Source organism: Chiloscyllium plagiosum, chromosome 13, assembly GCF_004010195.1.
Source record: "Chiloscyllium plagiosum isolate BGI_BamShark_2017 chromosome 13, ASM401019v2, whole genome shotgun sequence".
In the NCBI taxonomy this organism is placed as follows: domain Eukaryota; kingdom Metazoa; phylum Chordata; class Chondrichthyes; order Orectolobiformes; family Hemiscylliidae; genus Chiloscyllium; species Chiloscyllium plagiosum.
Window position 1 is genome coordinate 59,213,828 of NC_057722.1, and position 27,922 is coordinate 59,241,749.

The 27,922-nt window shown below is 41.2% G+C and overlaps 1 protein-coding gene across 1 annotated transcript in view; it reads right to left on the reverse strand.

The window, feature by feature from the left end:
* Window positions 1-4,198: 4,198 nt before the first annotated feature.
* Window positions 4,199-27,922, reverse strand: part of LOC122556099 (coiled-coil domain-containing protein 50-like) — a 55,531-nt gene continuing 31,807 nt past the window's right edge. The window contains exons 7-12 of the mRNA XM_043702560.1: window positions 26,779-26,903; window positions 24,922-24,966; window positions 24,551-24,688; window positions 16,791-16,867; window positions 7,824-7,903; window positions 4,199-5,317 (exon numbers count right to left, since the gene is read on the reverse strand). Coding sequence (XP_043558495.1) covers window positions 5,298-5,317; window positions 7,824-7,903; window positions 16,791-16,867; window positions 24,551-24,688; window positions 24,922-24,966; window positions 26,779-26,903 — 485 coding nt within the window. The 3' untranslated portion in view covers window positions 4,199-5,297. The remainder of the gene's footprint in view (window positions 5,318-7,823; window positions 7,904-16,790; window positions 16,868-24,550; window positions 24,689-24,921; window positions 24,967-26,778; window positions 26,904-27,922) is intronic.

Sequence of the window (27,922 nt, forward strand, 5' to 3'; positions counted from 1 at the left end):
AGACATGGGGAGAACATGCAAATTCCACACAAACAGTCATCCAAGGCTTGAACTGAACTTGGGTCCCTAGCCATGTGAGGCAGCAGTATTAACCACTTAAGTATAAGTTTAGTAAATCTTTACTGAACTGTTTTCAACATATAACATCCTTCCTTAAATAAGTAGAAAACAGTTGTACAAAGCATTTGAGACATGGTCTCATCAACGGACATTAAAATTATCAAGGGGTTAGAGGAGAAAATGAGAATTTACAATGAGATAAAGGATTAGCCATAATCATACTGAATGGTGGAGCAGACTTGGAGGGCTGAATGGCCTGTTTCTGTTCCTAGTTTCGATATTTTTTAATCAGTTCCCTGTATAACTGAAACATTACCTCCCTAGTTTTGTATTCAACCCCACTTATGCTAAACAACATTCTCTTAGCTTTCCTAATTATTTAGTATCCAGGAAGTCCCCCGCATTATGAACAGGTTCCATTCTCGAGTCCATTTGTAAGTCAGAGTACATGTTCGACAATATAAAGCAGCTATTCATAAGAGAAAGTGTCCATATGCTGGGTCTTTAAAACTAAGACCATACATGGGATCATTCATAAATCAGGAGCTCCCTGTATATGCATTCTGTCAGCGATTCATACAAGAGGACACTCAAATCCTTTTGAGTCTCTCAGCTCTGCAAATTCCCACTGTTTGGATAACACACTTTTTCTTATTCCTCTTGTCCAAATGGACAATTTCACATTTTCCCACATTATAATTAATTTGCCCATTCACTGAATTCTCTCTCTTTGTAGCCTCATTTCCTCTTCACAACCTACTTTTTAAAAAATTTTTAAGAATCCCTACAGTGTGGAAATAGGCCTTTCAGCCCAAGTCCACACCAACCCTCCGAAGAGTATCCCACAAAACCCATTCCCCATCATTCTATTTTTACCCCTGATCTATTGCACCTAACCTACACATCCCTACAGTATGGGCAATTTAGCATGGTCAATTCACCTGACCTGCACATCTTTGGATTGTGGGAAGAAATCAGAGCACCCGGAGAAAACTCACTCAGACACGGGGAGAATGTGCAAACTCCACACAGTCGCCCGAGGGTGGAATCGAACTCACATCTCTGGCACTGTGAGGCAGCAATGCTAACCACTAAGCCCCCGTGCTGCCCCTACTTATCTTTGTGATGCAATCTTAAACATGATAGGGCAATAGCGAGGAAGCAGGGTGGATGGAAAGAACGATGAAAGGAACAAAGAATTGGAGGGATTGAGAAGCCCCATAGAGTGCAAGATTATAATGCCTGAAAGACTACCTGCTATTTGTGATACAATTGCAGGAGATGCCGCCACAAAGAGCAATCTAGCACTGGATATGTTGATGTAGTAGCTGTTGGACGAGACTGGTACTTCACATCCTGTATGAGTAATTCAGAGAGTATACATTCAGATTCCATTCTGGCAGTTTGAGAATTTTAAATAAAAATAACTGGTCTCAGTAAGTGACCAGTAGACTTCAGGATCATAACAAGAACCTGCTAGTGTTCTTTATTGCAGGAAACCTATTATCCTGGCAAGCTTAATTCTGTCAAATCATCAACTGAACTCAGCGAGAATGACACTCTCTTCATATGAGGCAATGAGGTGATTTTTAAATCATGCTAATTTCTAAAAAAAATTCTAACTACTAAAAACAAGAAATCTTTGGAATATGTTCAGCCTATCTTCATGAATCATGAATTAAGGTGGTAAGTGAGACAGTGGGCTGCGAGAGCAATTACCTGTGATATTTAGGTTTAAAAATCATCAAACAGAGGAAGTCAAGATTAACCGTCACTGGAAACTCCAGAAAGTGTTAGTGCAAAAAGTTTAAAGTTTCACTTAATTTTTTGAAGCATTTTAAACCTGGCTACTTTGATGTTTCTTTCTAAGAGATAAGGCAGATTTGTATTGCTCTGAGAATTATTGCTGACACAATGATCTGTGCACTTTTCTATAAACAGTCACACTTTGAACAGCGAATAAGTGACTGACAATGGAAGCACTTGTCTATTGGAGATTGACTATAAGAATGAGATGGCACAGAGCTTGGTGCTAGGCAGAAATCTGGCGTGGTGTTGTTATTGAATACAAGGACAACACGTGTAGCACAGTGCCACATAAAACAAAGCATTTCTTAAAAATGAGAATAGGAGGAACATTACCAGTTAAAAAATGCAAGCTTCTAAGTAGACACTGTGGATTTGAGGTTCAGATAAGCATTAGATAGAGAAACCTGACAATTCCAGACAAGGGGGCAGCAATGGACAAGTCCACACAGAATAGGGATGAAATGTACAGACTCCAGTAGGGTGGAAGGAATAGTCTTTGAATAGGTCCTATGATGGCACAAGAGTATGGCAGTGGTATATACACCTCAGAAGGATGGTACTAGGGAAAGACAGACTCATGGGAGGATAGTAAGAGAGGTGCAGAAAGAGATCTAAGGACAGCATTAGGGAACACACAAGGATGTTGACACAGATCCCAACAAGACAATACAATGGCAGGTAGAGTTGCAGAGCATAGTATCAGTGGAAGAAAGGATCATGAGGGATGGTGGTGTCCTTCATGGTCAGTTCAAATTTGTACTCTCAGATTTGGTCACAGACTGGACTAGCAGCAAATTTGAATCTAGGGTTCCTTATATTGCAGAAGGCGGCCAGTTGTGACAAGTTGTCTATTGCAGCCCACTCATATATGACCCTGGTGTTTAAGCTTTTAGTACCAGACATGGGCTGAGGCCTGCCAAAGATTGATCCACAAAGTACAAAAACCTTGGGATCATTCCCAAATGCTATTGTGAATATTGAGGAAGACAGACCAAGAGACGACTCCCCCATGGCCTTCTGTTGCACTACTTCAGTGCACTGTGGACAGTTAAGTACTCAGAGTAACTTACTTTTCGAGGGGAATAAAACTTGGTAAGTAAATGTCCTATGTCAATGAATGAATGCATGTGCAATGGTATAACACTGCATTCCTGAAGGACATCATAGACTTGATGCATTCCTCCATGGATGCTGTTCTAGTACAAGTCACCTCTGCTTTTGCATCTTCCCCAAAGAGGGAGAAACTTGCATTCTTGGGGTATCTGGGAGATATACTGCCACCAACTTGGGGAAGAGTGAACGAGAATATACCATTGGTCTGGCAAGTACAATATGTTTCATAAGAACCAATGCACTTTGGGAGTTTGGCATCAGAAAAAACAGTGAAGAGTACTGAATGCTGTTTTACAGACTGTCTCTGCTAGATACCAAGACACTGCTTTTCTTCGCAGACTGCCAGCCTTCACTACATTTATCAACTCTCATTACTTAACAGGATTTTTTTCTCTTTTACCAAGCATTAGTTTAAAAGATTTTGAGTTAAAAGTATGACATTCTGCTTCATTAACTCATCAAAAACTTTTCTGGCCTCACAGGTTGGCACAGTCTCAGACTTCTGCTCACCCCTGCTGCTCAACAAGCAGCATAAACACAGACATGCAGCGGTGACTTACATTACCTTGACACACACATACACAGCATGCAGCACTGGCTGGGGAGAGTAGCACCTTCATTCTGAGAGACACAACAGTGGATCCTGTGAAATCCAATCAACTTACAAACATGATCTACAAACATGTCACAAAAGAAAGCCGTTAAGCTATTCCTATACACCTAAGCAAACACAGTTAATTGATCATTTAAGCAGCATTTAAAAGGAGGGTTAGGTAAAGAGGGGGACGAGGAGTTCTTGGGGTTGAAGAAGTGGTTGGGAGGGCTGGAGTTGGAGAACAACCAGGATTAAGTATGATTTTCCTCAAAACATTACAGTGTTGTCAAGATATACCTGCAATTATAGATAGGCAGGCAACAACAGAGAGGCAGTCATGAATCACTCACTGGTGTTTTTCACACACACTGTTAATCTCAAGCTGATCTCCACGATCCTGCAGCAACCACATACCTGCTGAAAACAAACACCCTTCTAACAAGGACTGAAAATTGCAACTTATGAAATATGGTTCTTCAAATACTTGAAAATTCAACTGAAAAATAGAATTCTTTCAATCAGCCAAGATGTTGCATATTGGAGTGATCAGTAGAATCGCACTTCTAAAAAGAGTTGCAAATCCACGACCAAAATTTGTTTCGAAAAATGCTTTTTGTTTTGCAGATTCAGCAGTCATTGAATGGAAGGAGTTGAGATCAAGAACAGGTAAAACAGAGCAATAACATGGCATGAAGATGTGATTCAGATCCATATTTAGTCAATATAATTCAGTTCCTGTTTTAATGTTGTCAGAAGAAACTCCTATGTGGTGCTGTAATGTCTCCTATGGCGAGAGGGTGTATTCAAGCATGACAAATTGACATGGGCAATTTTTATTTTAAATGTGGACACAAGAATTCATATGGAAAACTTAACAGAAAGAGCCTGCAGAGTCAGAATTTTAATATTTAGATATGTGAAAATGAAAATACTTATAGATTTCAAGACTATTATACGCATTCCTGGAGAGAGGAGCAGAGATAAACAGTAGCAAATTAGCTTGAATGTCAGTTCAAGATCTGTCAAAATGGAAAAGACATGTATGCAGCAATTTTCCCAAACACCTGCAGGTTCTTGTGCTATGAAGTGTGCTTGGTGGAACCTGGTTTGTTTCACCATTACTTGCCCTTCCCTAACCACAAGTAATTCTCTGGATCCCACTAATAACAAATTATTAATTGTACTTTAACAGAAATTGTATTTATCCAACAAATTTTGTGGCCACCGTAACTCAAACAACCTTAACTTGACGAGAACCTGGAAAGGTCATAAAGAAAAGCCAATAAGAGAAGAATCACAAAATTCGACCATACGATTAAAGTTTTGCTGCAACTGCAAGTGATTCAATCTGCTGAGCATGGCTGTTTAGAATACACAGTGGAAGCCTGAGTTAAAAACAAATATATTTATAATAAAAAGTTAATACAACTTAACATTTTTGTTTAAAAAAAATAAAAATCACCATCCCTTGGGTTATTGTGCAACAGGCTCAACAATAAAGATTTTACACTCCCAAACAAGATCAGGTTGGCGCTGATAGGTAGCTCACACTAAATCTGCTGCCAAACATGAAAACATCTAGTAGTTCTTTTCCCCGCGTAAACAGGTTAGAGAGAAGTATTGGGTGAAACTCTTTCAGTAACTTTCAGCCTAATCCACACAGAACAGAAACAGATGAAACTTTGATCCTCTTCATTTCAGAACTGCTTCATGCTTTCAGTCACTGTCTGTAATAAGAAACTGAACAAACAAACTCCAATTAATAATGAGAAACATGGCATTGCACCTTGATCAGAGTCTGGTTTGAGGTATGGCATTCATCTCAGGAAAGATATATTTACCATGAAGGGGATATACAGTAGCCTTCAGCAGTATGATACCACAGTAACCAAAGGTAAAATTTGGCTACATGTTGCCGAGGTTAGGTTTGTGTTCCCTTGAGTTTAGAAGATTACTATTGGGTGATCTAATCAAAGTGCTCAAGATGATTGAATGATTCAATTGAGTTGATACAGAGAAACTATTCTCTCTGGTGGCACAGTCCAGAAAAATGGGGAACATAATCTTAAAATTAGACTCAAGCCATTCAGAAGTGAAAGTAGAAACCAGTTTTCTTCCAAGTTGTGTGGAAATCTGAACATGACTGTAAATGACTGACATTTTAAAAACTTTGATATTATTACTGGATAAGAATAACTTGACATATACAGCAATGGCAAATCAATGGAGTTGAGGTACAGTTCAGCGATAGTCCTCAACCTCCATGTACGTTTGGTTAATATCCTAGTAATATCATGGCCAAATAGTCTTGAATTTAGCTTGGATCCATTTCCTGAAGGTGCCACCATCTTCCCCCAAAACCATGGCCAGAAAGAAAAAAAGTATTTTAATTCCATCAGGCTTAACTTCTAGGTCAGGTATCTCAAAAGGTATTGAAAAATGGTGTGACCTCATCATTCTCAATTCTTTTTTGAGCTACCCAAAATGGAGCAATACTCATGAATTATAAAAGCTGTCTCTGATACAACACATGCACAAATTGGAACAACAAAGATTCTGCAGCACACACTTGAGAATGATACCATCCTACTCTCACTATCACCAACAGAGCTTTAGGTCACAATTTCATTGCTACATGTGGGGTGCAAAAAAAAACTGCTAAAGGTAGTGGAAGCAGATGCAATATAATTTTGAAAGGAAATACGATGGCAACCAGAGGGCGATAAACTTGCAGAGCTACAGGAAGAAAGGTGTGAAGAGGACTGAGTGAATGGCTCCAAAAAGTTGGTACAGATGTAGATTAGATTCCCTATAGTGTGGAAACAGGCTATTTGGCCCAACAAGTCTGCACCAAACTTCCAAAGAGTAACCCAACCCCCTACATTTACCCCTGACTAATGCACCTAACACTATGGGCAATTTAGCATGGCCAATTCACCTAACCTACACATCTTTGGATTGTGATAGGAAACTGGAGCACCCAGAAGAAACCCACGCAGACACAGGGAGGATGTGCAAACTCCACACAGGCAAGTCACCCGAGGTAGGAATCGAACCCAGGTCTCTGGCACTGTGAGGTAGCAGTGCTAACCACTGGGCCACCGTGCCGCCCCTTCATGGGACAAATCTCTGCCTCCTCTGTAGTATTGACCAAATCTGCTTTGTTTCTTAGGATGTCAGTGTACTTTGAAAGTCCCTCATACTTGGTCTTAAACCAGTTGCCAGGTCAAATCCAATATAAAGTTAGTTCTCCTGCTTTGCTGAAATTCCATTCAGTGAAGTGTAGTGAAATAATCTGTCCCCTGAAGAAGCAACGTAGAATAATTCCTCTCATATACTTTTATTATTATTACTTATGAAGCTGGAGATAGAACCAGGGCTGAAAATTCCCTACATTTAGCATTTCAAAATATGCATCTCAATACGTCCTATAGAATAGCAGACTTTCAGCCTCAAACAAAGATGTAGAGAACTTAGTGAGAGTTCTAAAATGTGGCTGCAGATGATGGAACAGGAAAGATTATTCATGAATTATCACAAAAGACAACAAGTTTGAATCGGTATTATTCTTAAGACATGAGAACTTGCTGAAGGAGTTGAGTGAAGGACGATTCAACGGATGTATATCATACATGAATTTGAAAGGGTCAACATCTGAGTGCAAAAAACACCACCCTATGATGTAATGAGAACTGAATGGAGAATAAAGCAGGATCTCATGGGAGACAGACAAAGGGTAGGTACTCCTCATAGTCTTTGTAGTAATGTACAGTAGTGTCTATTCTTATAACTTGTAAATACGTACCAAGATGCAAAAAGCATTTTGTTACAAGACTCTTCATTAAACCAAAAGGTGGTTAGCCTCACATAATCTAGACCATACCAGACCTTAAGGAACCCACACATTTAGATGATTTGGATAGCAGCACATGTGGTAATGTACACCAAAAGGGAGAAAGAAATAATGATGTTCGTCAGCTTCAAACTGAAGATGGGAAGCTCCTACAAAAGGCTGAAGAGGGAAGCATAAGATCATGAAGCATGGGGAAAATGAGCTGAGGACTTGCCCCTTGGCAGATCACTACAGCTGTGTCTATATGTATAGCAACATCAATCCTAAATCACAGCCTGCAGATTTAGTAAAAACTGGATGTTTGGGAGTGAAACATCTTCCTTTAAAATCCCAGCCAAAGCCAGCATTTGCTGTCCACTAGGCTCAAGACTTGGCACTTTGTGTGCATTGTACCTTTCTGTGATGATTCAGAAGGCCTGGAGGCAGGGCGAGGAGGGCGCTGCGGAGTTGACTCCTCTTGGTATGCAGGAGGCCTGCAGGAAAGAAAAAATGATGCATAAGATGTATTAAATTATGGCAAGTGTCAATCACCCTTCATTGTCATCCAGTACTTCTTGCTTCAGTGCATTTTCATCCAACTGAGATCCAATAGAATCACAACTCAGATTAGAAGCCCTAAAGGAATATAGAAAGTTCAGGTTTACTTAAAAAAGAAATAAGGATAAAGAAGAGGGAGCATGAAAAACGAACACTCTCAGGCAGAATAAAGGAAAACCTAGAGATCATTAAAAGTATTTAAGGGACAAAAAGATAAATAGGGAAAGACTAGGGTCAACCAGAGACCAAAGTGGCAATGAGAGTATAGTGGGCTTGAAAGTAGAAAAACTCTCAGGCTGCAGTGGGAGGCAAAGGAGCAGAATACAGGGAGTTCTGATATTAATTTTAAAATCCTTTCTGGCCAACAGAAGAGTGCCATAGGATTGGAGGACAGCTAATGTGGTAGTATTGATCAATAATAATTGTAACGATAAATATGGAAACTATAGGACAGTGACTAACATCAGTGGTCAGGAAATATTTGAAAAAACTTTGAGGGACAGATTTAAACTCCCCTTCGAAAGGCAAGAATTAATCAAGGAGAGTCTACATGGCTTTGTCCGAGAGCTGATGATGTCTAATAAATTTGATTGAATTTTCTGAGGAGGTAATGGGGTGTGCAGCTGAGGGTAATAATGAGTCTACATGTACTTCAGTAGGGCTTTTGACAAGGTTACAACATGGGAGACTGATCAAGAAGGGAAGAGTTCATGGGATCCATGGCAATTTAGTAAATTGGATCCAAAGTTGGCTTAATGACAGGTAATAGAGGATGACAGTCGAAGATTGTCTTGTGACTGGAAGCTTGTGTTCAGTGGCATATTACAGGGTTCGGTCCTGGTCCCTTGCTGATTGTGGTCTACATTAATGATCTACTTGAATGTAGGAAGTATGATCAGCAAGTTCACAGATGACATGAAAATTGGTGGTGTGATAAATAAGGAGGAGGAAAGCCTTAGACTACAGGACAATGTGAACAAGCCTAGTCAGATGAGCTGAACAGTTGCAAAAAGAAGTTAATCTTGAAAAGAAAGTAGTGATGCATTTTGGAAGGACAAATGGATAGGAGGATACAAGATGAATGGTAGAATCAGAGGAATGGGGGACCTTAGTGTGATGTCTATGGATTCCTGACAGCAGCTCCATGAGGTGGTTATGGTGGCATATGGGATACTTGTCTTTATTTTAGTCAAGGCACTAAACATAAAAGCACGGAGGGTATAATGGAGTTGTATAAAAGTTATTTAGGTCACAGCTGGAGTACTGTGTGTAGTTCTGGTTGTCAGACTGTAGGAAGGATGTGATTGTCCAAAATGCAGTGCATTGGAGATTCATCAGGATGCTGCCTCCACTGGGAACATTTCAGCAATGAAAAGGCTAGACAGACCGGGGTTTTTGCTTCAAGGAGCACCTGATAGAGGTGTACAAAATTGTGAGGAGCATAGACAAGGCAGATAGTAAGAAACGTATACACTTATTTGAGGGATCGATCACTAGGGTTATACGTTTAAGGTATAGGGTAGGAATTTGAGAGAAGATCTGAGGAAGAAAAGTTTCACCTGGAGAGTGGGGATATCTGGAATTCACTTCATAAAAGGCTGATAGCAGCAGGATCCCTCCCATCCTGTAAGCAGTGTTCAGGCAAACACTTCAAATACCATAGCATACAATGTTGGAAAATGACATTTGAGTAGATAGGTGCTTGGTGAGTGGCGTGGACAGGATGGGCCTGTTTTCCATGCTGTGAAATCTCCATGACTGAGAAAGCGAGCCATTGGGAGTCTGAGAGAAAAGCAGCAAAAGTATTTTGCTCAGAAAGATAATTACAAGACTTCGTTATACACTGTACCAATCAACATTACACTTCCCATCATTTAAAAAGGGCACATATTCCAATTTCTCCATGACACCATAAAAGCTGAGAATAGGATTGCAGTCATTAACAGTCCTTCTTACGAAGCAAATTTTAACTGCAGTCCAGTTCCACTGTCAGCAACTGCTTTATTTTAATTGCAGTTTCTAAGTTGCAACCCAAGTTTCATTTAGAAGAAATTCAATGTGCAAAAGACAATCGAGCATTAAGAGGCATTATTTGTTTATTTTATATTATGTTCAGTGCGCCTTTATTAAGTATGGGTGAGAGACTACACACAACTGTTTCAGCCAGAAATAAACAGAACTCTTATAACATACAATGTGAAAATTGACAGTTTTGTAAATAACAAATGGTTATTACTTTTCAGCCAATATCATGTTTTAACTTTGAATGTTTGAATTGACAGGTGTATTGGGTATTAAATGGGTTCTGGGATAGATGAGCTTTTATGATATTCATTTTTACAAGAAGATATTTGTGCTCTTGCAAATTAAAGGTGTGGTGGCTGTCAGGAATGGCTGGTGGACAGGGAGGGAGGAGAGAGACAAAATGATTCAAAGAAAAGGCTTTTGTTGGTTAGGTCTACCAGTCAAATTCAATCCAATGGCTGCTGCATAGGTTTGGAATTGGGAATCTCTCAAAGAATTTAATGCAATACAAAACCAGTTTATATGCCTGAGGGGCAAAGAGCTTTGCCAAAAAAAGTAGCCATGAATGACTAAAGAGCTATGTGACAACATAAAGCAAAAGATAACTCATGCAACTTCAAAATGCAACACAGATCCTAGCAAGTAGAAGAGATATAAAATAACAAAAAAAGGCAATTATGTAACTACAGTAACAGCTGTAAAAATATGAAAAAGCATCTTGCAAAGGATATCATAAACAACATATATTTTAAACAATTATATCAGGTAAAAAGAAGAGAGTGATACGGAGTAGTATGAGCCCTTGAAAATTATAAACAGTAATAGTGTTAATTAAAGTAAGGAAATAAGGACACATTGAACAAGCACTTTGTATCAATATTTACAGTTCATGATGGCCATAGCATTTTGGGAATTTAAAGAAAAGTACTATTAGACCAAGGAAAGAGAATTATCAGCAAAATAACAGAGTAAAAGAATGGCACTGAAGAGTATGAGATCCTTTTGACCAGTGATTTTCCATCCCAGGTTTTAAATGAAGTGGGGACGGGGGAACATTACAGGATGCACAAATTATAACATTCTGCCTCCTGCAAGCTGTGTAATCTCCTAGAAAAAGCTAAAAGACTGTTTACAAAAAAAAACCTTTGCTCGAAGGAATACTGTGCACACATGCACAGACTCAGAATGTTACTATTGAGCATCCAGCATTAAAATGCTGTGCACATAAAACAATGTAACTAAATTCACAGACAAAAGAAACACAAGTATTTTTTAGAGAAATAGTTCTAGGAAGAATGGGTAATGAAAAGGGCCTGTGATCCATGTTGTGTGAAAAAATATTACATCAAAAACTCCCTTCAGATACTTACAACCTGACTGTTCAGCATATCTTCAAAATACAAAATAATTTGGCAGCCACAATATATTTTGCTTTCAATTACCAAATGAAACCACTTTCGTCATAGGAGACAGGTGAAAATCATTACGTGTTTGAATCATTGACAGAGACTACTAGAATGACAATTTCTTTGCATCAGAAATATTTTAAAGAGACGTTGGATGGTTTTAATTTCTATTGAGAGCTGTCATGATGTCATAGTTGCAAACGTGTCAGCAGAGATGGATCATGGTGGTCCCTAATGGCAACGTCCATCTCCTGCATTGGGAATATATATTCCAAAGCAAAAAAAAGGACAAAAAAATGAAAATCCAGACAGTTAGAGAAGTGTTTTGGAAAATTTCCTTGACTCCATCAGGTGATAGGTCCTTGTCCAACAGATTGGATAACATAGATGACCTAGGAGTGACTCTGGATAATGTCAGTGACCAAAACCACACAGAAGAAGAATATGACACTGTGGGAGAGGTGTTGATCTAGTGGTCTAGCGCTAGATTATTGATCCAGAAACACAGGTAATGTTCTAAGGATCCAGGTTTGAATCCTGTCACAGCAGATGGTGGAATTTGAACTCAATAAATGACTAAAATTAAGACTGTTGACTGTCAGAAAAACATACTGGGTTCATTAATGTCCTCCAGAAAAGTAATCCTGCCATCCTTATCTGGTCCAGCCTGCACATAACTCCAGACCCACAGCAATGTGGCTGATCTCAACTGCTCTCTGAAATAGCCGAACATGCCACTAGTTTTGCGAAGATTTGTAGCTCAGGTTGAGGTTCTGGATGTAGGTTTGCTCGCTGAGCTGGAAGGTTCATTTCCAGAGGTTTCGTCACCATAGTAGGTAACATCTTCAGTGGGCCTCCAGGCGAAGCTTTCACCCAGGGAGTAGTGGGAATCTTGAATGTATTGCCTAGGAAGTAGATGAGGTGGCAAATCTCACAACCTTTAAAACATTCAACGCTATAGCCCAAGTGTTGGAAAGTGGGATTAGTGTAGTTATTTTTAATTCATTCACAGGATGAGGGTGTCGCTGGCTAGGACAGCATTTATTGCCCAGCTCAGAGAGCAGTTAAGAGTCAAACATATTGCTGTGGGTCAGGAGCCAAGTGTAATTCAGAGCAGGTAAGGATCAATGTTTTCTTCCCTAAAATACAGCAGTGAACCAGATGGGGTTTTCCAACAATCAACAATAAATTCATGGTCATCATTACACTCTATTCCACGTTGTTTATCATTGAATTCAAATTCCATCATGTGTCGTGCCAGGACTCAAATCTGGGTCCCACAGGTACAGCATCAGCAAGAATGACCACCGCACAGTCCATGTGGAACAAAGTCCCCCTTCACAATGATAATACCTTACATTGTGGCTGTGTGGCATTATGATCATACTAAATGGACAGACTTTAAATATATCTAACAACTCAAGGCTAAGCAATATGGGCCATCAATAGCAGCAGAATCATACTCCAATGCAATCTTCAACCTCAGGGCCCACAATTTATCATATTGTGGCATATTCCAGTCTACTACTTCCATAAAAGCTGGAAATCAAATCTGGTTCGATTAAAAGTGCAGGATGGCATGCCAGAAGCAGCACCATGCATTCCAAAAGTGAGGTGTCAGTTGGGCAAAGCTACAAAACAGCATGCCAGAGACCGAACTGAGTGATCCCAACCAACGGATTAGACCAAAGCTCTGCAGTCCTGCCACATCCAGTTGGTCAAACAGCTCACTGGAGGAGGTGGTTCTACAAATGTTACCTCCCTTAATGATGGGAGAACCAGCCTGCCAGTGCAAAAGATGAGGCTGCAACATTCGCAACAATCTTCAGCCAAAAGTGCCGACTGGTCAATCTCTGCCTTCTCCAGTGGTCCCCGACATCACAGATGCCAGTCTTCAGCCAATTCAAATCACTCCACTTGAAAGGCGAAAGTGAGGACTGCAGATTCTGGAGATTAGAGTCGAGAGCAGGATTCTCCTGCTCCTCGGATGCTGCCTGATCTGCTGTGCTTTTCCAGCACCGCACTCTCGACTCACTCCACTTAATATCAATAATTGATTTTAGGTAGTGGATACTGCATTGGCTACACAGTCTGACAAAATTCTGGCAGTAGCTCTCAAGCTTGCCACACCTATTGCCAATTGTTCCAGTACTGTTACACACAGGCATCTACAGTGTGGAAAATTGCCCTGGTATGTCCTGTACACAAAAAGCTGGACAATCGCAAAATGGCCAATTATTGCCCCATCAGTCGATTTTTGATTATCAACGTAAAGTGATGGAAATGGTCTTCATTGGTGCTATCAAGCATTACTTGCTCAACAGGAACATCTGCAATGAAGCCCAGTTTGCGTTCTGCCAGGGCCAATCAGTTCCTGACCTCATTCAGCTTTGATTCAAACGTGGACAAAATGGCTGAATTCCAGAGGTGTGAGATGTCACTCTATCAAGGCTGCATTTGCCAGAGTATGGCATTATGGAAACCCAGCAAAACTGGAATTAATGGGAATCGGGGAAACACTCTCCAATAGTTGGAGTTATACCTTGCATGTAGGAGATGGTTGCGGTTATTGAAAGTCGGTCATCCAGGTCCAAGATACCTCTGCAGGAGTTCCTCAGGGTGCTGGCCAAGACCAAACCATTTTCAGCTGTTTCATTAATGCCCTTCCCTCCATCGTAAGGACAGAATGATTGTACAATATTCTGCAGCATTCAGCACTCCTCAGATATTGAAACAGTCCACAGATACTGGAATAAGAGCTAGGCAACATCTAGGTTTAAGCTAACAAATGACAAGTAACATTTATGCAACACACGTGCCATGCAATGACCATCTCCAACAACAGATAATCTAACCATAGCCCCTTGACCTTCAATGGCGTTGGCATCACTGAAACCCTCAATATCAACAGCCTGAGCCTAACCATTGACCAGAACCTCAACTGGATTTGCCATATAATTACAATGGCGACAACTGCAGATCAGAGGCTAGGAATACTGCGATGATTACATCATCTCCTGACTCCCCAAGGTTGGTCCACCATCAACAAGACACAAGTCAGCAGTGTGATGGAATACTTCCCACTTTCCTGGAAGAATGCTGCTCAACAAGACTCAAGAAGTGTGATACCATCCAGAACAAAGCAGCCCTTGACTGGAACCACATCCACAAGTATCCTCTCCCTCTACCACCGATGTTCAGAAGCAGCACTGTGTACTACCTACAGCTGCACTGTAGAAGTTCACTAAAGATCCTATGACAGCACCTTCAAAACCCATGACCACTTTCATCTAGAAGGACAAGGGCAGCAGATACACAGGAACACCATCATCTGCAAGTTCCCCTCCAAGCCACTTACCATTCTGACTGGGATGTTTCCTTAGTGTTGCTGGGTCAATTTCCTGGAATTCCCTGCCTAACAACATTCCGGCAATAGTACTGAAGACTTGTCTTCCAGAATTTTTCTGCTCCGCTAGCCAAACTGTACCAGTACATTTACAACACCAGTTTCTACCAGAGTGTGGAAAATTGCCCAGGTATGTCCTGTAAACAAAAAACAGGACAAAACCCGGACAATTACTGCTCACTCCATCAGTCTACTCTCAATTAGCAGGCAAGTGACAGTCGGTATCATCAACAGTGTTCTCAAGCAGCAACTGCTCAGTAATAACCTGCTCAGTGATGCCCAGTTTGGATTCTGCCAGGGCCACTCAGTTCCTGACCTCATTACAACATTGGTTCAAAGTGGACAAAAGAGCTCAATTCCTGAGGAGCAGTGAGAATGACAGCCTTGATATCAAGGCTGCATTCGGCAGTGTGGCATCTAGGAGCCCTAGCAAAGGTGGAATCAATGGGTATCAGGGGGCAAACCTTCCGTTGGTTGGAGTCGTATCTGACGCATAGGAAGATGATCATGGTTGTTGGACATCAGTCATCTCAGCTCCAGTAAACTCTGCAGCAGTTCTTCAGGGTAGTGTCCTCAGCCTAACCACCTTCAGCAGCTTCATCAATGACCTTTCCTCTATCATAAGGTCAGAAGTGGGGATGTTTGCCGATGAGTATACAATGTTTAGCATCATTCATAATTTCTCAGATACTGAAGAAGTCCATGTTCAAATGCAACAAGATTAGGACAACATCAAGGCTTGGGCTGATAAGTGAAAAGTAAGTGATAAGTGGCACAAATGCCAGGTATGACCATCACCAATAAGAGGCAACCTAACAATCGCCCCTTGGCATTCAGTGGTGTTACCATCACTGAATTCCCCACTATCAACATCATGAGGGTTACCATTGATCAAAGTTCAACTGGACATGCCATATAAATACAATGGTGACAACTCATCAGAGGCTAATACTGTAGCAAGTAATTTACCTCCTGACTTCCAGAGCCTGTACACCATCTACAAGGTGCACATCAGGATGGAATACTTCCACTTGCCTGGATAAGAGAATCCCCAACAACACTCAAGAATCTTTAGACCATTCAGGACAAAGCGACCTGCTTGATGGGCGCTACATTCACAAGCATCCACTCCCTCCACCACTAATGCTCAGTGATGCCCACCTGGCAGCATTTACTATCAACAAGGTGCACTGCAGAAATTCACCAAAGATCCTCAGACAGCACTTTCCAAATCCATTACCACTTCCACCCAGAAGGACAAGGGCAGCAGATATATGGGAACACCAACACCTGCAAGTTCCCATCCAAGCCATTAACCACCTAACCTGGGAAATATATTGCCGTTTTTTTCACTGTGACTAGGTCAACACCCTGGAATTCCCTTCCTAATTGCATTGTTGGTCAACCAACAGCAGGTGGACTGCAGCAGTTCAAGAAGGCAGCTCAGACAGCTCACTGCCACCTTCTCAAGGGCAACTAAGGACAGGGTAATAAATGCTGGCCAGCCAGTAAATCCCATATCCTGGAAATGAATAAATAAATGAGTAAGATGCTTCCCACATAGCTGGTGTACATGAAGCTGGACAAACCCAGGTAATTAAAAAAGATTTGTGATATATTAATGAGCATTTACATATACAAACATCATACAAAGGCTTCCCTCGATGGATCAAGGGCACACAATGATGAGTCATACAAACCAGCTAAAACCAAACTCCCATCCTGGCTCTGTACAGAGTGAAAGAGATCCCTAATCTAGAAATAGTGGAAAGCAACAAAAATGCATCTTGGGTAGGGAACAAAGTGCCCTGGTGATCGATTGTGTTAGAATGTGATACTTTTTGGAAAGAAAACATGGAATTACCCACGGTTCACTTTACAGATTTGCATATTCAAGCTCCCCTAAATCAGGAAACCCCAAGAGGACCCTTGGAACATTTGGGAAAGTTTGGTTACAGAGATGAGAGAGACTACAATAAGACATACCTTACTGGTCTTTCAGATTTCCCAATCAGTTGTTCTGACCCATCCCGAGGCTTGGACCTGAAGTACTCACTGACCTCCTGTGCATGAAAGAGAAAGGAAGGATAATCACAATTTTCCAATAAGATTGCATGCCCGGAGCAAGCTGTGTCTGTAAGACTTCAGAGACTACTGTGCAGGATTAACGATATGACCACATATGCTCGAACAGAAAAACAGACTTCAGAAGCTCCTACATTTTATTCATAAGACCATAAGACATACAAGAAGAACTCGGCCATTCACCTCTTTGAGTCTGCTCCATCATTTAGTGAGATCATGGCTGATATGATCACCCTCAACTCCATTTTCTTCCCTTTTCTTCATGACCCTTTATTCTTTTACTGATTAGAGTCATAGAGATGTACAGCACGGAAACAGACGCTTTGGTCTAACTCATCCATGCTGACCAGATATCCCAACCCAATCTAATCCCACCTGCCATCACCCGGCCCATATCCCTCCAAACCCTTCCTATTCATACACCTATCCCGATGCCTCTTAAATGTTGCAATTGTACCAGCCTCCACCACTTCCTTTGGCAGCCCATTCCATACACGCACCACCCTCTGCGTGAAAACATTGCCCCTCAGGTTTCTTTCGTATCTTTTATGCCCTCTAGTTCTGGACTCGCCCACCTCAGAAAAAGACCTTCTCCATCTACCCTATCCATGCCCCTCACGATTTTATAATCATCTATTAGGTCACCCCTCAGCCTCCGACGGTCCAGGGAAAACAGCCCGAGCCTATTCAACCTCTCCCTATAGCTCAAATCTCCAACCCTGGCAACATCCTTGTAAATTTTTTCTGAACCCTTTCAAGTTTCACAACATCCTCTCAATATTAAGGAGAGCAGAATTACATGCAACATTCCAAAAGTGACCTAACCAATGTCCTGTACAGCTGCAACATGACCTCCCAACTCCTGTACTCAATACTCTGACCAATAAAGGAAAGCATACCAAACACCTTCTTCACTATCCTATCTACCTGTGACTCCACTTTCAAGGAGCTATGAACCTGCACTCCAAGGTCTCTTTGTTCAGCAACACTCCCTAGGACCTTCTCATTAAGTGTATAAGTCCTGCTAAGATTTGCTCTCCCAAAATGCAGCACCTCGCATTTATCTAAATTAAACTCCATCTGCCACTCCTCATCCCATTGGCCCATCTGATCAAGATCCCATTGTTCGCTGTCCACTACACCTCCAATTCTGGGATCATCTACAAACTTACTAGCTGTACCTCTTATGCTCACATCCAAATCATTTATGTAAATAACGAAAAGGACTGGACTCAGCACCGATCCTTGTGGCACTCCACTGGTCACAGGCTTCAGTCTGAAAAATAACCCTCTACCACCACCCTCTGTCTTCTACCTTTGAGCTAGTTCTGAATCCAAATGGGTAGTTCTCCCTATATTCCATGTGATCTAACCTCGCTAACCAGTCCTTCATGATGTAAATAACTTGACCAAGTCTCCTCCTTTCTTCTTCCCCAAGAGAACAAGCACCAAAAGTGATTTGGCCCAGCATGCACATTTTTGCTCTTGAAAAAGCTACTCAATTCTCAACTCCCCCACTCTTTGCCTCTGCTTGAGCCTCTCGATATCTAAGTTGTGTTCCTACTTACTCAAATGTGTTTGATATTGATATATGGGATGTCTAAATCTATCAGACCCACCAATGACACTTTTTTTAAACATAAACTGCTCCAAAGTGCTTCATAGGAGCATCATTAAGCAAGTTTTGACACTGCCCCATATAGAGCAATGTTAGCTTTCATGGCTAAAAGTATTCTTTTGCAAGAAGAGTAAAAGGTTAAGAAGGCTCAGGTTGAGCTCATAATTGGTGGAGCTATGGATTCTCACAGGGTTGGAATTGGAACAAAGTAGATATCTTAGGAGACCGTAGAACAGCTCAGAGAGATAGAGGAACTGAGGCCAGAGAGAATTTTGGAGACAAGTCAAGAATTTTTAAATCAATATGTGCTAATTGAAGTCAATTGAGGTCAGTAAGGACAGGGGTGAGAAAGGAACAAGATTTGTGCGGGTTCAGATCGGGGAAGCTGAGTCTTCGTATACAATGAGTATGGAGTGACAAGCTAGCCAGTCGTGCATTGCAAAAATCAAGTTGAAAGGCTGCAATGAATGAGGCTTTCACTAACAGATGAGTTGAGAGACGGACAGAGTTTGGTGACCGAATAGAGGAGTAATAGGCGGTCCATCAACCTGAAAGGTTAACTCCGTTTCTCTGCACAGATGCTATCTGATCTGCTGAGTACTTCCAGCATTTTCTGTTTTTACTTAAAATTGTCATAGTACTTTGCTTTTGTTTCTAATTCAAGCAGGACTAATTCAACAGCTGAAGTGCTGTTTCTGAGTCAATCGTGCTACTGCCAAGAGCTCCGCACTAAGGCGAAGATTAAGTGAAACACCGAGAAAAGAACTGTGCAAGTTTGGCTGCATTATCTCATTAAAGAACATTCCTGTTACGGCCACAAGATTGAAGTTCAACCAGTTTACTGCAATCAACTGAAGCTTCAGGTCAAATTCGAGTCTCAAAACTATTGCTTGAGATAGCTGTTATTGAGAAAACAGGTTTTCACAATACTCTGTTGCCTGGTGACACAACAAGACAAACCTGTTATTACTTCATTGTAAATGATGGGGTTCAATTGCTAGATTATACCATTGATGCTTACCTGTGCATCTGTTCTAGACACTAAAACATGATGGCAATCTGGACAACAGAAACCAAATTTCACATACGTCAGAAATAAAGAAAAATATTTGTATCTTCACAGACTTCTACCTTGTCTCCGGATAACCCAAAGCACTTCAGAGTCAAAGTCTGATCTTTCCTTATAAGTTGTCAAAGGTTTTAGTCTCTCCCTACCATCTAATGAAGGAGCAGTGCTCTGAAAACTTGTGTTTTCAAATAAACCTGTTGGACTATAACCTGGTGTCATGTGATTTTGACCTTTTCCAACTCAGTCTTGCACCAGTACCTCCACATCATAGAAATTAGAGCATGCAATAAGGGTACAACTGCAATCAACTGTGATTTTAATTTTACAAATAGATTGGATACACAAAACTAGCAATGGTATTGGAGGATTTCCTGGAATGGTTAGCACTACTGCCTCACAGCGCCAGAGACCTGGGTTCAATACCCACCTCAGGCAACTGTCTGTGTGGAGTTTGCACATTCTCCCAGTGTATGCGTGGGTTTCCTCCGGGTGCTTCGGTTTCCTCCCACACTCCAAAAATGTGCAGGTAAGGTGACTTGGCTATGCGAAATTACCCGTAGTGTTAGGTGAAGAGGTAAATGTAGGGGAATGGATCTGGGTGGGTTGCTCTTTGGAGGGTTGGTGTGGACTTGTTGGGCCGAAGGGCCTGTTTCCACACTGTAAGTAATCTAGTAATCTAGAATATGTGTACATGATGGTTGTGTAGACAAATTCCTTGAGGAACCAAATCAAAAGACAGGCTATCCTAGAGTGAGTACTGTGCAATTATAAAGGATGCATTAACAATATTGTGTGGGGTCTCTTGGGTAGAATGGTCATAATATGATAGAATTCTTCCTTAAGACTGAGAATGAAATAGTCAAATCTGAAACTAGGGTCCTGAATCCAAATGAAAGGAACTATGAGGATATTAGGCACGAATTGGCAAGGATGGTATGGGGAATCTTACTAAAGGGATTCACGGTGAATAGGTAGCGGTTCATTATTTAATGACATTCACTGGAGCATAAATAGGTGGCTCATCTATGGATTACAAAAGAAATTAGGGAGAGTATAAGATCCAAAGAGGAGACATAAAGTTGCCAGAAAAAACAACAAGTCTGAGAATTGGGAACACTTTAGAATTCAGCCAAAAAGGACAAAATGTTTGATCAAAAAGAGAAAAATAGATTCAGGGAGTAAAATTGTAGTTAGCATAGAAACTGACCTTAAAAGTTTATATAAATATATGAAGCAAAAGGATTAGTAAAGACAAATGTGCTGAGATTTTCCAGTATTTTCTCTTTGGTTTCAGATTCCAGCATCCGCAGTAATTTGCTTATAACAAATGTGGCTCCTTTACTGTTGGAAGCTGGAGAAGTTACAACGGGCAACAAAGATATGGCAGAAGAATTGAACACATACTTTGACTCTTTCTGAACAAATATGAGGGGACCAAGGACCTACTGAGAGGATGGAATTGAGAAAAGCAGTAGTCATAACAAAAAGCTCTAGGCAAATTAATAGGGTTAAAGCTAACGAATTATCAGGGCATGATTATCTACAAACCAGAGCACAAAAATAAGTGGCCTTGGAAATCCTGGATTCATTTGCAATCACCTTCCTTTTCTACAGATTGGATGGTGGCAAATGTAACTTCACATTTTAAAAAAGGGAGAGAGAGAAAAAAAACCAAAATGACAGACCAGTTAGCCCACTATCAGGAATTGGGAAAACGCTAGAGTCTATCATAAAACACGTGATAGTAGAACATTTGGAAAGCAGTAACAGAATTGGACAAAGCCAGCATGGGTTTGTGAAAGACAAATCATGCTGAACAAATTGTCAGGAGTTTTTTTTTGAGCACGTAGAATTGAATAGAGAGGAAAGAACAAGTAGGTATGGTATATTTGGATTTTTCAACAGGACTTTATAAGGTCCCTCATAAGTGGTTTGTGGGCAAAGTTAAAGCACGTGGATTGAGAATTGATCGAAATAGGAAAGAGAGAGTGGGAATAAATGAGTTGTTTTTCAAGTGGTGGGCAGTGACTAGTGAAGTATCATAAGGATGACTACTTGGATCCCAAATACTCCCGATATATAAAAATAACTTGAATTAGGGAACTAAGTGCAAGATTTCCAGGTTCGTGGATGACACAAAAATGGTCAGGATTGAGAGTTGTGAGGAGCATGTTTAAAGTTATTTAGATGAGTGAGTCAGCAAACACATGACCAATGAAGCACAATGTGACTAAAGTTATTCACTTTAGTGTGAGAAATGGTAAGGGAGAGTATTATTTAAGTAGTGAAATATTGGGAAGTGCAGATGTACAAAGTGATCTGGGTGTTATTATTGTACACTAGTCAATAAAACCAGACAGAAAGATGTAGCAAGCAATTCGAGAGGCAAATAGTATATTGGTCTTCATTGCAGAAGGACTGGAGTTCAGAAATAGGGATGCCTTGCTGTAGTTATAGAGGGCCTTAGAGAGTCTGCACTTGGAGTATTGTGTGCAGCTTTAATCTCCCTAACGAAGGATATACTTGCCATGGAGGGAGTGCAATGGAGGTTTACTACACTGATACAGGGAATGGCAAGACTGTCCTATTAGGAGTGACTGTTTTGATTGGACCTGCATTCACGAGAGTTTAGAAAGATGAGAAGGGATCTCATTGAAAGTATGAAATTCTAACAGGGCTAGACCAACTACTAGTTGTTCTGCTATAATGCGCGTTTTGTCAGCATGAATTGGCTATAACGCGACTGATGAATTGCAGACATTTGTTTGGATATTGCGAACTTTCTACTGAATAGGTATAGTGATTTTCTATTAGCAATCTTCTACAGTGTGATTTTCTATAGCATGAGGTTACAGAGGAACCCAATGGTTGCATTATAGCAGAACAATCTGTAGATATAGGGAGGATGTTATCCATGGTTAGGGAGTATAGAATCAGGAGACACTGTTTCAGGATACGGGGTTGACCATTTAGGAAAAACGATTTCTTCAGTCAACGGGTCATGAACCTGTGGAATTCTTTACTGCAGAAGGCTGTGGACACCAAGTCATTTAACAAATTCAAGAGATAGATAATTTTCTCAATTTTAAAGGAAGCAAGGGCTACAGGAAGAAACAGGGAATATAATGTTGAGATAGAAAATAAGCCATCATCATACTGAATGGCCTGCTCCTAGTTTCTATTAACCATTCTGACTTTATTCTGTCATTGCAATGACCAGGCAAAAACATCAATGGCTGCTGCAGAACATTATCTATTTCTGAATCATAGATGAGTCGAACAGCTTTACTGAGAGGCAACTGGGAGGTTTTTTGGACTTGGAGGTTACATTAGATATAGAAAATAGGACTAAGGCCATTCAGCCTTTGAACCTGCTCCATCATTCATTGTGATTATGGCTGATCGTCCAACCCAATACCCAGTTCCCACATTTTCCCCATAGCCTTTTATCCCTTTAGCCCTAAGAACTATATTTAATTCCTTCTTGAAATATTCAATGTCTGGCCTCAACCACTTTCTGTGGCAGAGAATTCTTAGCTCAGTCCTAAATGGCCAACCCTGCATCCTAATACTGTGATTCCTGATTCTGAACTCCCCAGTCATTGGGGATATCCTTCCTGCATATATCCTGTCTAGTCCTTGGAGTTTTATAGGTTTCAACAAAGGTCCCCTCAATTTTCTAAACACTGAATTTAGTTATGCCGAATTCAGCGTCTCTTTGTGTGTCAGTCCTGCCAACCCAGGAATCTGTCTGGTTAACAGGTCCTGACTTCAAGCCTCAATTTAGGACTTCAACGACAATAAAATGTGACATGTCTCATCAAATGGTGGAGCGATCCAAAGGACCTATTTCTGCTCCAACGCCTTACAGTCTTATGCCAGAATAATACAGTGGAATTACTGATTTAAAGGGAGGGCAATCCTTGAATGAGATTTTAAAGCAAAGTCCTGGCTACCAGTTTATGTCAACCTGTAAATGTGGATGCACAGAGTGTACATGACATAATTTCAAGAGAGGAATGCTCTCCATGCACAAGTAACCTTCAGATTGTCAGGTACTCACAAGTATGCTAAAACATTATACAATTATTTACCTTTTCCTTGACAAGAAAAATCCAGAAGCTAATCTTCATGGTCTGCACCCTCCCCTCTCCTGCCACTGCAGGAATTGCAAAACCTGTGCCCACACCTCCCCCCTCGCCTCCATCCAAGGCCCCAAAGGAGCCTTCCACATCCATCAAAGCTTCACTTGAACATCCACATGTCATTTACTGCATCCGTAACTCCCTATGCGGTCTTCTCTACATTGGGGAGACTGGACGCCTACATGCAGAGCACTTCAGAGAACATCTCCGGGATATCTGCACCAATCAACCCCACCACCCTGTGGCTGAACATTTCAACTCCCCCTCCCATTCTGCTGAGGACATGCACGTCCTGGGCCTCCTCCATCGCCACTCCCTTACCACCTGATGCCTGGAGGAAGAATGCCTCATCTTCCACCTTGGAACCCTTAAACCCCATGGCATCAATGTGGACATCACCAGTTTCCTCATTTCCCCTCCCCCCACCTTACCCCAGCTCCAACCTTCCAGCTCAGCACCTTCCTCATGACCTGTCCCACTTGTCAATCTTCCTTCCCATCTATGCGCTCCACTCTCCTCTCCAATCTATCACCTTTAACCCACCTCCATCCACCTACTGCACTCTCTGCTTCCTTCTCCCCAGCCCCCCCGCCCCCCCTCCCATTTATCGCTCCACTGCTGAGGCTCTCAGCCTCATTCCTGATGAAAGGCTTTTGCCTGAAATGTCGATTTTCCTGCTTCTTGGATGCTGCCTGACCTGCTGTGCTTTTCCAGCACTACTTGATTCTCGACTCCAATCTCCAGCATTGCAGTACCCATGTTTGCCTGGAAGCTAATCTTGCCTAGTTTAGAATTCTCATTTTTAAATTAAACTGTTGTCAACCTCTACCTTTTTTTCCTGATCATGCCTCCTGCTTTCTGATGAGCCCTTCCTCCTGTCTTCCTCTCCTTTCCGTGTAGGATCTTTCTCCTTGGATTTCCTATGGGAGTGTTTCTTCTCTTCCTCCATTAGTAACCGGGCAATCTCCTGCAAGTGGTGGCCAAAGGATTTGAACGTTAATTCCAGTGCTACACAACCGCATCGAGCTTAATTGTGACATCTCTCTCAGCATGAGAGACAGAGTCCACTGCAATAAACAACATTCAGAAACAACTCTTGGGAAACAGTTCTTCCCTAGAAAATCAAATCAGAACAAGAATGTAAAGTTATACCACTCAGTGTCTGGCAAAGATTGGCATAACTGTGAAGGATAGTCTTACCTCATCTTGTGCCAACTGAGCTGCTCGTTTGGAACTTTTGACAGCCTGTACCAAAGCAAAAAAGAAACAGGCTTTCAGCTCGGTGACTGCACTGGTTCATAGCTGGCATTTTTCTTACCCTTTGCTAGAATAAGGGCAACATTGCCAAGGTTGCTGCCCATCCCTAAATGCCCTTGAACTGAATGGAAGTATCCCAGTAAGCCAACGGCAGTTGCTGTGGGTCTGGAGTCACCAGACCAGGCAAGGATGACTTTTTTTTCCTAAAGGACATTAGTGAACCAGATGGATTTCAATGACAATCACTGATTGTTACTGAAACGAGTTTTCAATTCTGGATTTAATGAATTGAATTTAAATTGCACTATCTGCCATAGAAGAAACTGAAATCTTTTCCTTGGAGCAATAGGCTATAGTTTCTGGATTTCTAGTCCAGTAATGTTATCAATACCCCACCAGCTCTCTCAAACCTGCATTATCTGCAGACAACTAATCTTCCAAGGAAAATTTATTGACAGTACTACTTTATATGATTTTAAAAATTCACAACAAAACTCCTCAAACACTTGGTAGAGATGGGGAGTGGGGGACATATCTGGGTGGGTGTATTTAACAATTATTCCAGCTGAACAGCAGCTGTGCACAAGGATGGTGCAGGCTCCAACATGGACATTATGCTGGTAAAGTAAGGGAGGGTGGCTAAACCCCACAACTAGTATTTTCACAAGTGGGTGAAAGAGACAGAGCAATCAAAAATTGCCTGACAGTAGGAAGTTCTCTTCTTAGTTTCTGCATCACTTTTTAAAGAGAAATTAAATTTTTTTAGAGTCGGTTTCCAAGATAGAAGTATTTTAAAAACATTCAAGGAAACAAAACCTGCATTTATATGGAATGCAAAATGATTTCAGACATCTTGTGATCATGAAGGACACTACATGAATTCAATTCAATAAATTTGAGAATTTAAGAGAAGCAACATAAAAATTGCGAGAAAACCAAATTGGTTAAAGAATGTCTTTAAAGGAAGGGAACCGGCCAGCCCTATATTGATTTGTGATTCCAATATCACGATGTTACAGGCAGGTATGGATGGGTAATAAATGCTGAAATTACACAGGACAGTCTTCAGCTGCTTTCACTGAACTGACTGATAAAGATGCTGCTCCATTTACTTAATGTCATCAGCAGAGATTTTTGCATATTGCTCTTCGTTTTGAAGAGACACGGTTATTACAAGAGTTAAAACAAAGTCAAATTTTAACAGAACTTAAAAGAATCTCAGGAAATTAACTCCTAATGTTAATGTGTTATTTTTTGGACTTGTACCTTCTCATGAAAAAGGATTTCATAAAGTATATTAAAATCAATGAAGCAACTTCGATGTAGAATCACTGTAATGTTGGGAAATGGGGCAGCAGATATGTGCACAGCAAGATCCTAAAGCCAGTATGAGAAAGATGACTTCATTTGCAATGAAGACAATTGGGGGTAAAGCCAGGAGACTGGGGAGAAATGCCTGCTTGTTGGAACATCGCTCATCCCTAAATGCCCACAGGGCAGTTAAGAGTCAACCATATTGCTGTGGGTCTGGAGTCACATGTCGGCCAGTCCACATAAGACCAGCAGTTTCCTTCGCTGAAGGAAATTAGGAAACCAGTTAAGACAGGTCTCAGGTTTAATAGTGCATCAGAGAGATCATTACCCCCTGAGCAATGCACCGGGGAAAACCAAGCTCGGCAAATTTGCTGAGATGATTGTGTGAGTGGCTGACGCTACTGTAGACAGATAATTGAGTCATTAATGTCAGCAAGCATTATATTAACAGCAAAGTTCACTCTGTGACACTTTTTTTCTGCTCACCATAATCTCTTCCTCTTGAAGTTTCCGTGCCAGTTCAGCATCTTTCCACTCCACATCTTTGGCACTCATCTTTGAAATACCGTGCATTGCTTCCTTCATGGCATAATCTATTCTTGGATTCAGCCCTGTTGGAGATGGTTAAACTTGCCAGTCATTAAATCATAGGAAAAACAAGGACTGACTTAGTTCCCCACCCCGAGCAACATTTTCAATAATTTAATCATCCACACTGCAGGAATCGCTTCAGGCACACCTTCGGATTCTGAGTTTTAGACAACCAGCTCACATGTGCACACCTCTATCGCTGTCACGGCCTGTGATGCCCGAGGCTCCAGTGTGAGACCGACTTCACTGCATCAGTCTTGAGGAGCAAATGTGCAGTTACAAGCACGAGAGATTTACAGCATATAAGGTGGTTATTTAGTCTATCATGCCTATGACAACACTTTGCCAGTATAATCCAAAGCTACTTTCGTTCTGAACCACATCATAACCCGTCACTTAAAGACATTTGTCCTAAGACTTCCTTGCTCAGTGTTAATTTAAAATGACAGCGCCACAATAGCTCCTGTGCAGAGGGAGATCGAAATTTTACATGATTGTAAAGACGACTATTTAAATCTGTGAGAAGATTTGTAGCTCGGGGTGCTCGTTGTTGTGGTTCTGTTCACCGAGCTGGGAATTTGTGTTGCAGACGTTTCGCCCCCTGTCTAGATGACATCCTCAGTGCTTGGAAGCCTCCTGTGAAGCGCTTCTGTGATGTTTCTCCGGCATTTATAGTGGTTTGAATCTGCCGCTTCCAGTTGTCAGTTCCAGCTGTCCGTTGCAGTGGTCGGTATATTGGGTCCAGGTCAATGTGCTTATTGATTGAATCTGTGGATGAGTGCCATGCCTCTAGGAATTCCCTGGCTGTTCTCTGTTTGGCTTGTCCTATAATAGTAGTGTTGTCCCAGTCGAATTCATGTTGCCTGTCATCTGCGTGTGTGGCTAAGGATAGCTGGTCGTGTCGTTTCGTGGCTAATTGATGTTCATGGATGCGGATCGTTAGCTGTCTTCCTGTTTGTCCTATATAGTGTTTTGTGCAGTCCTTGCATGGGATTTTATACACTACATTGGTTTTGCTCATGCTGGGTATCAGGTCCTT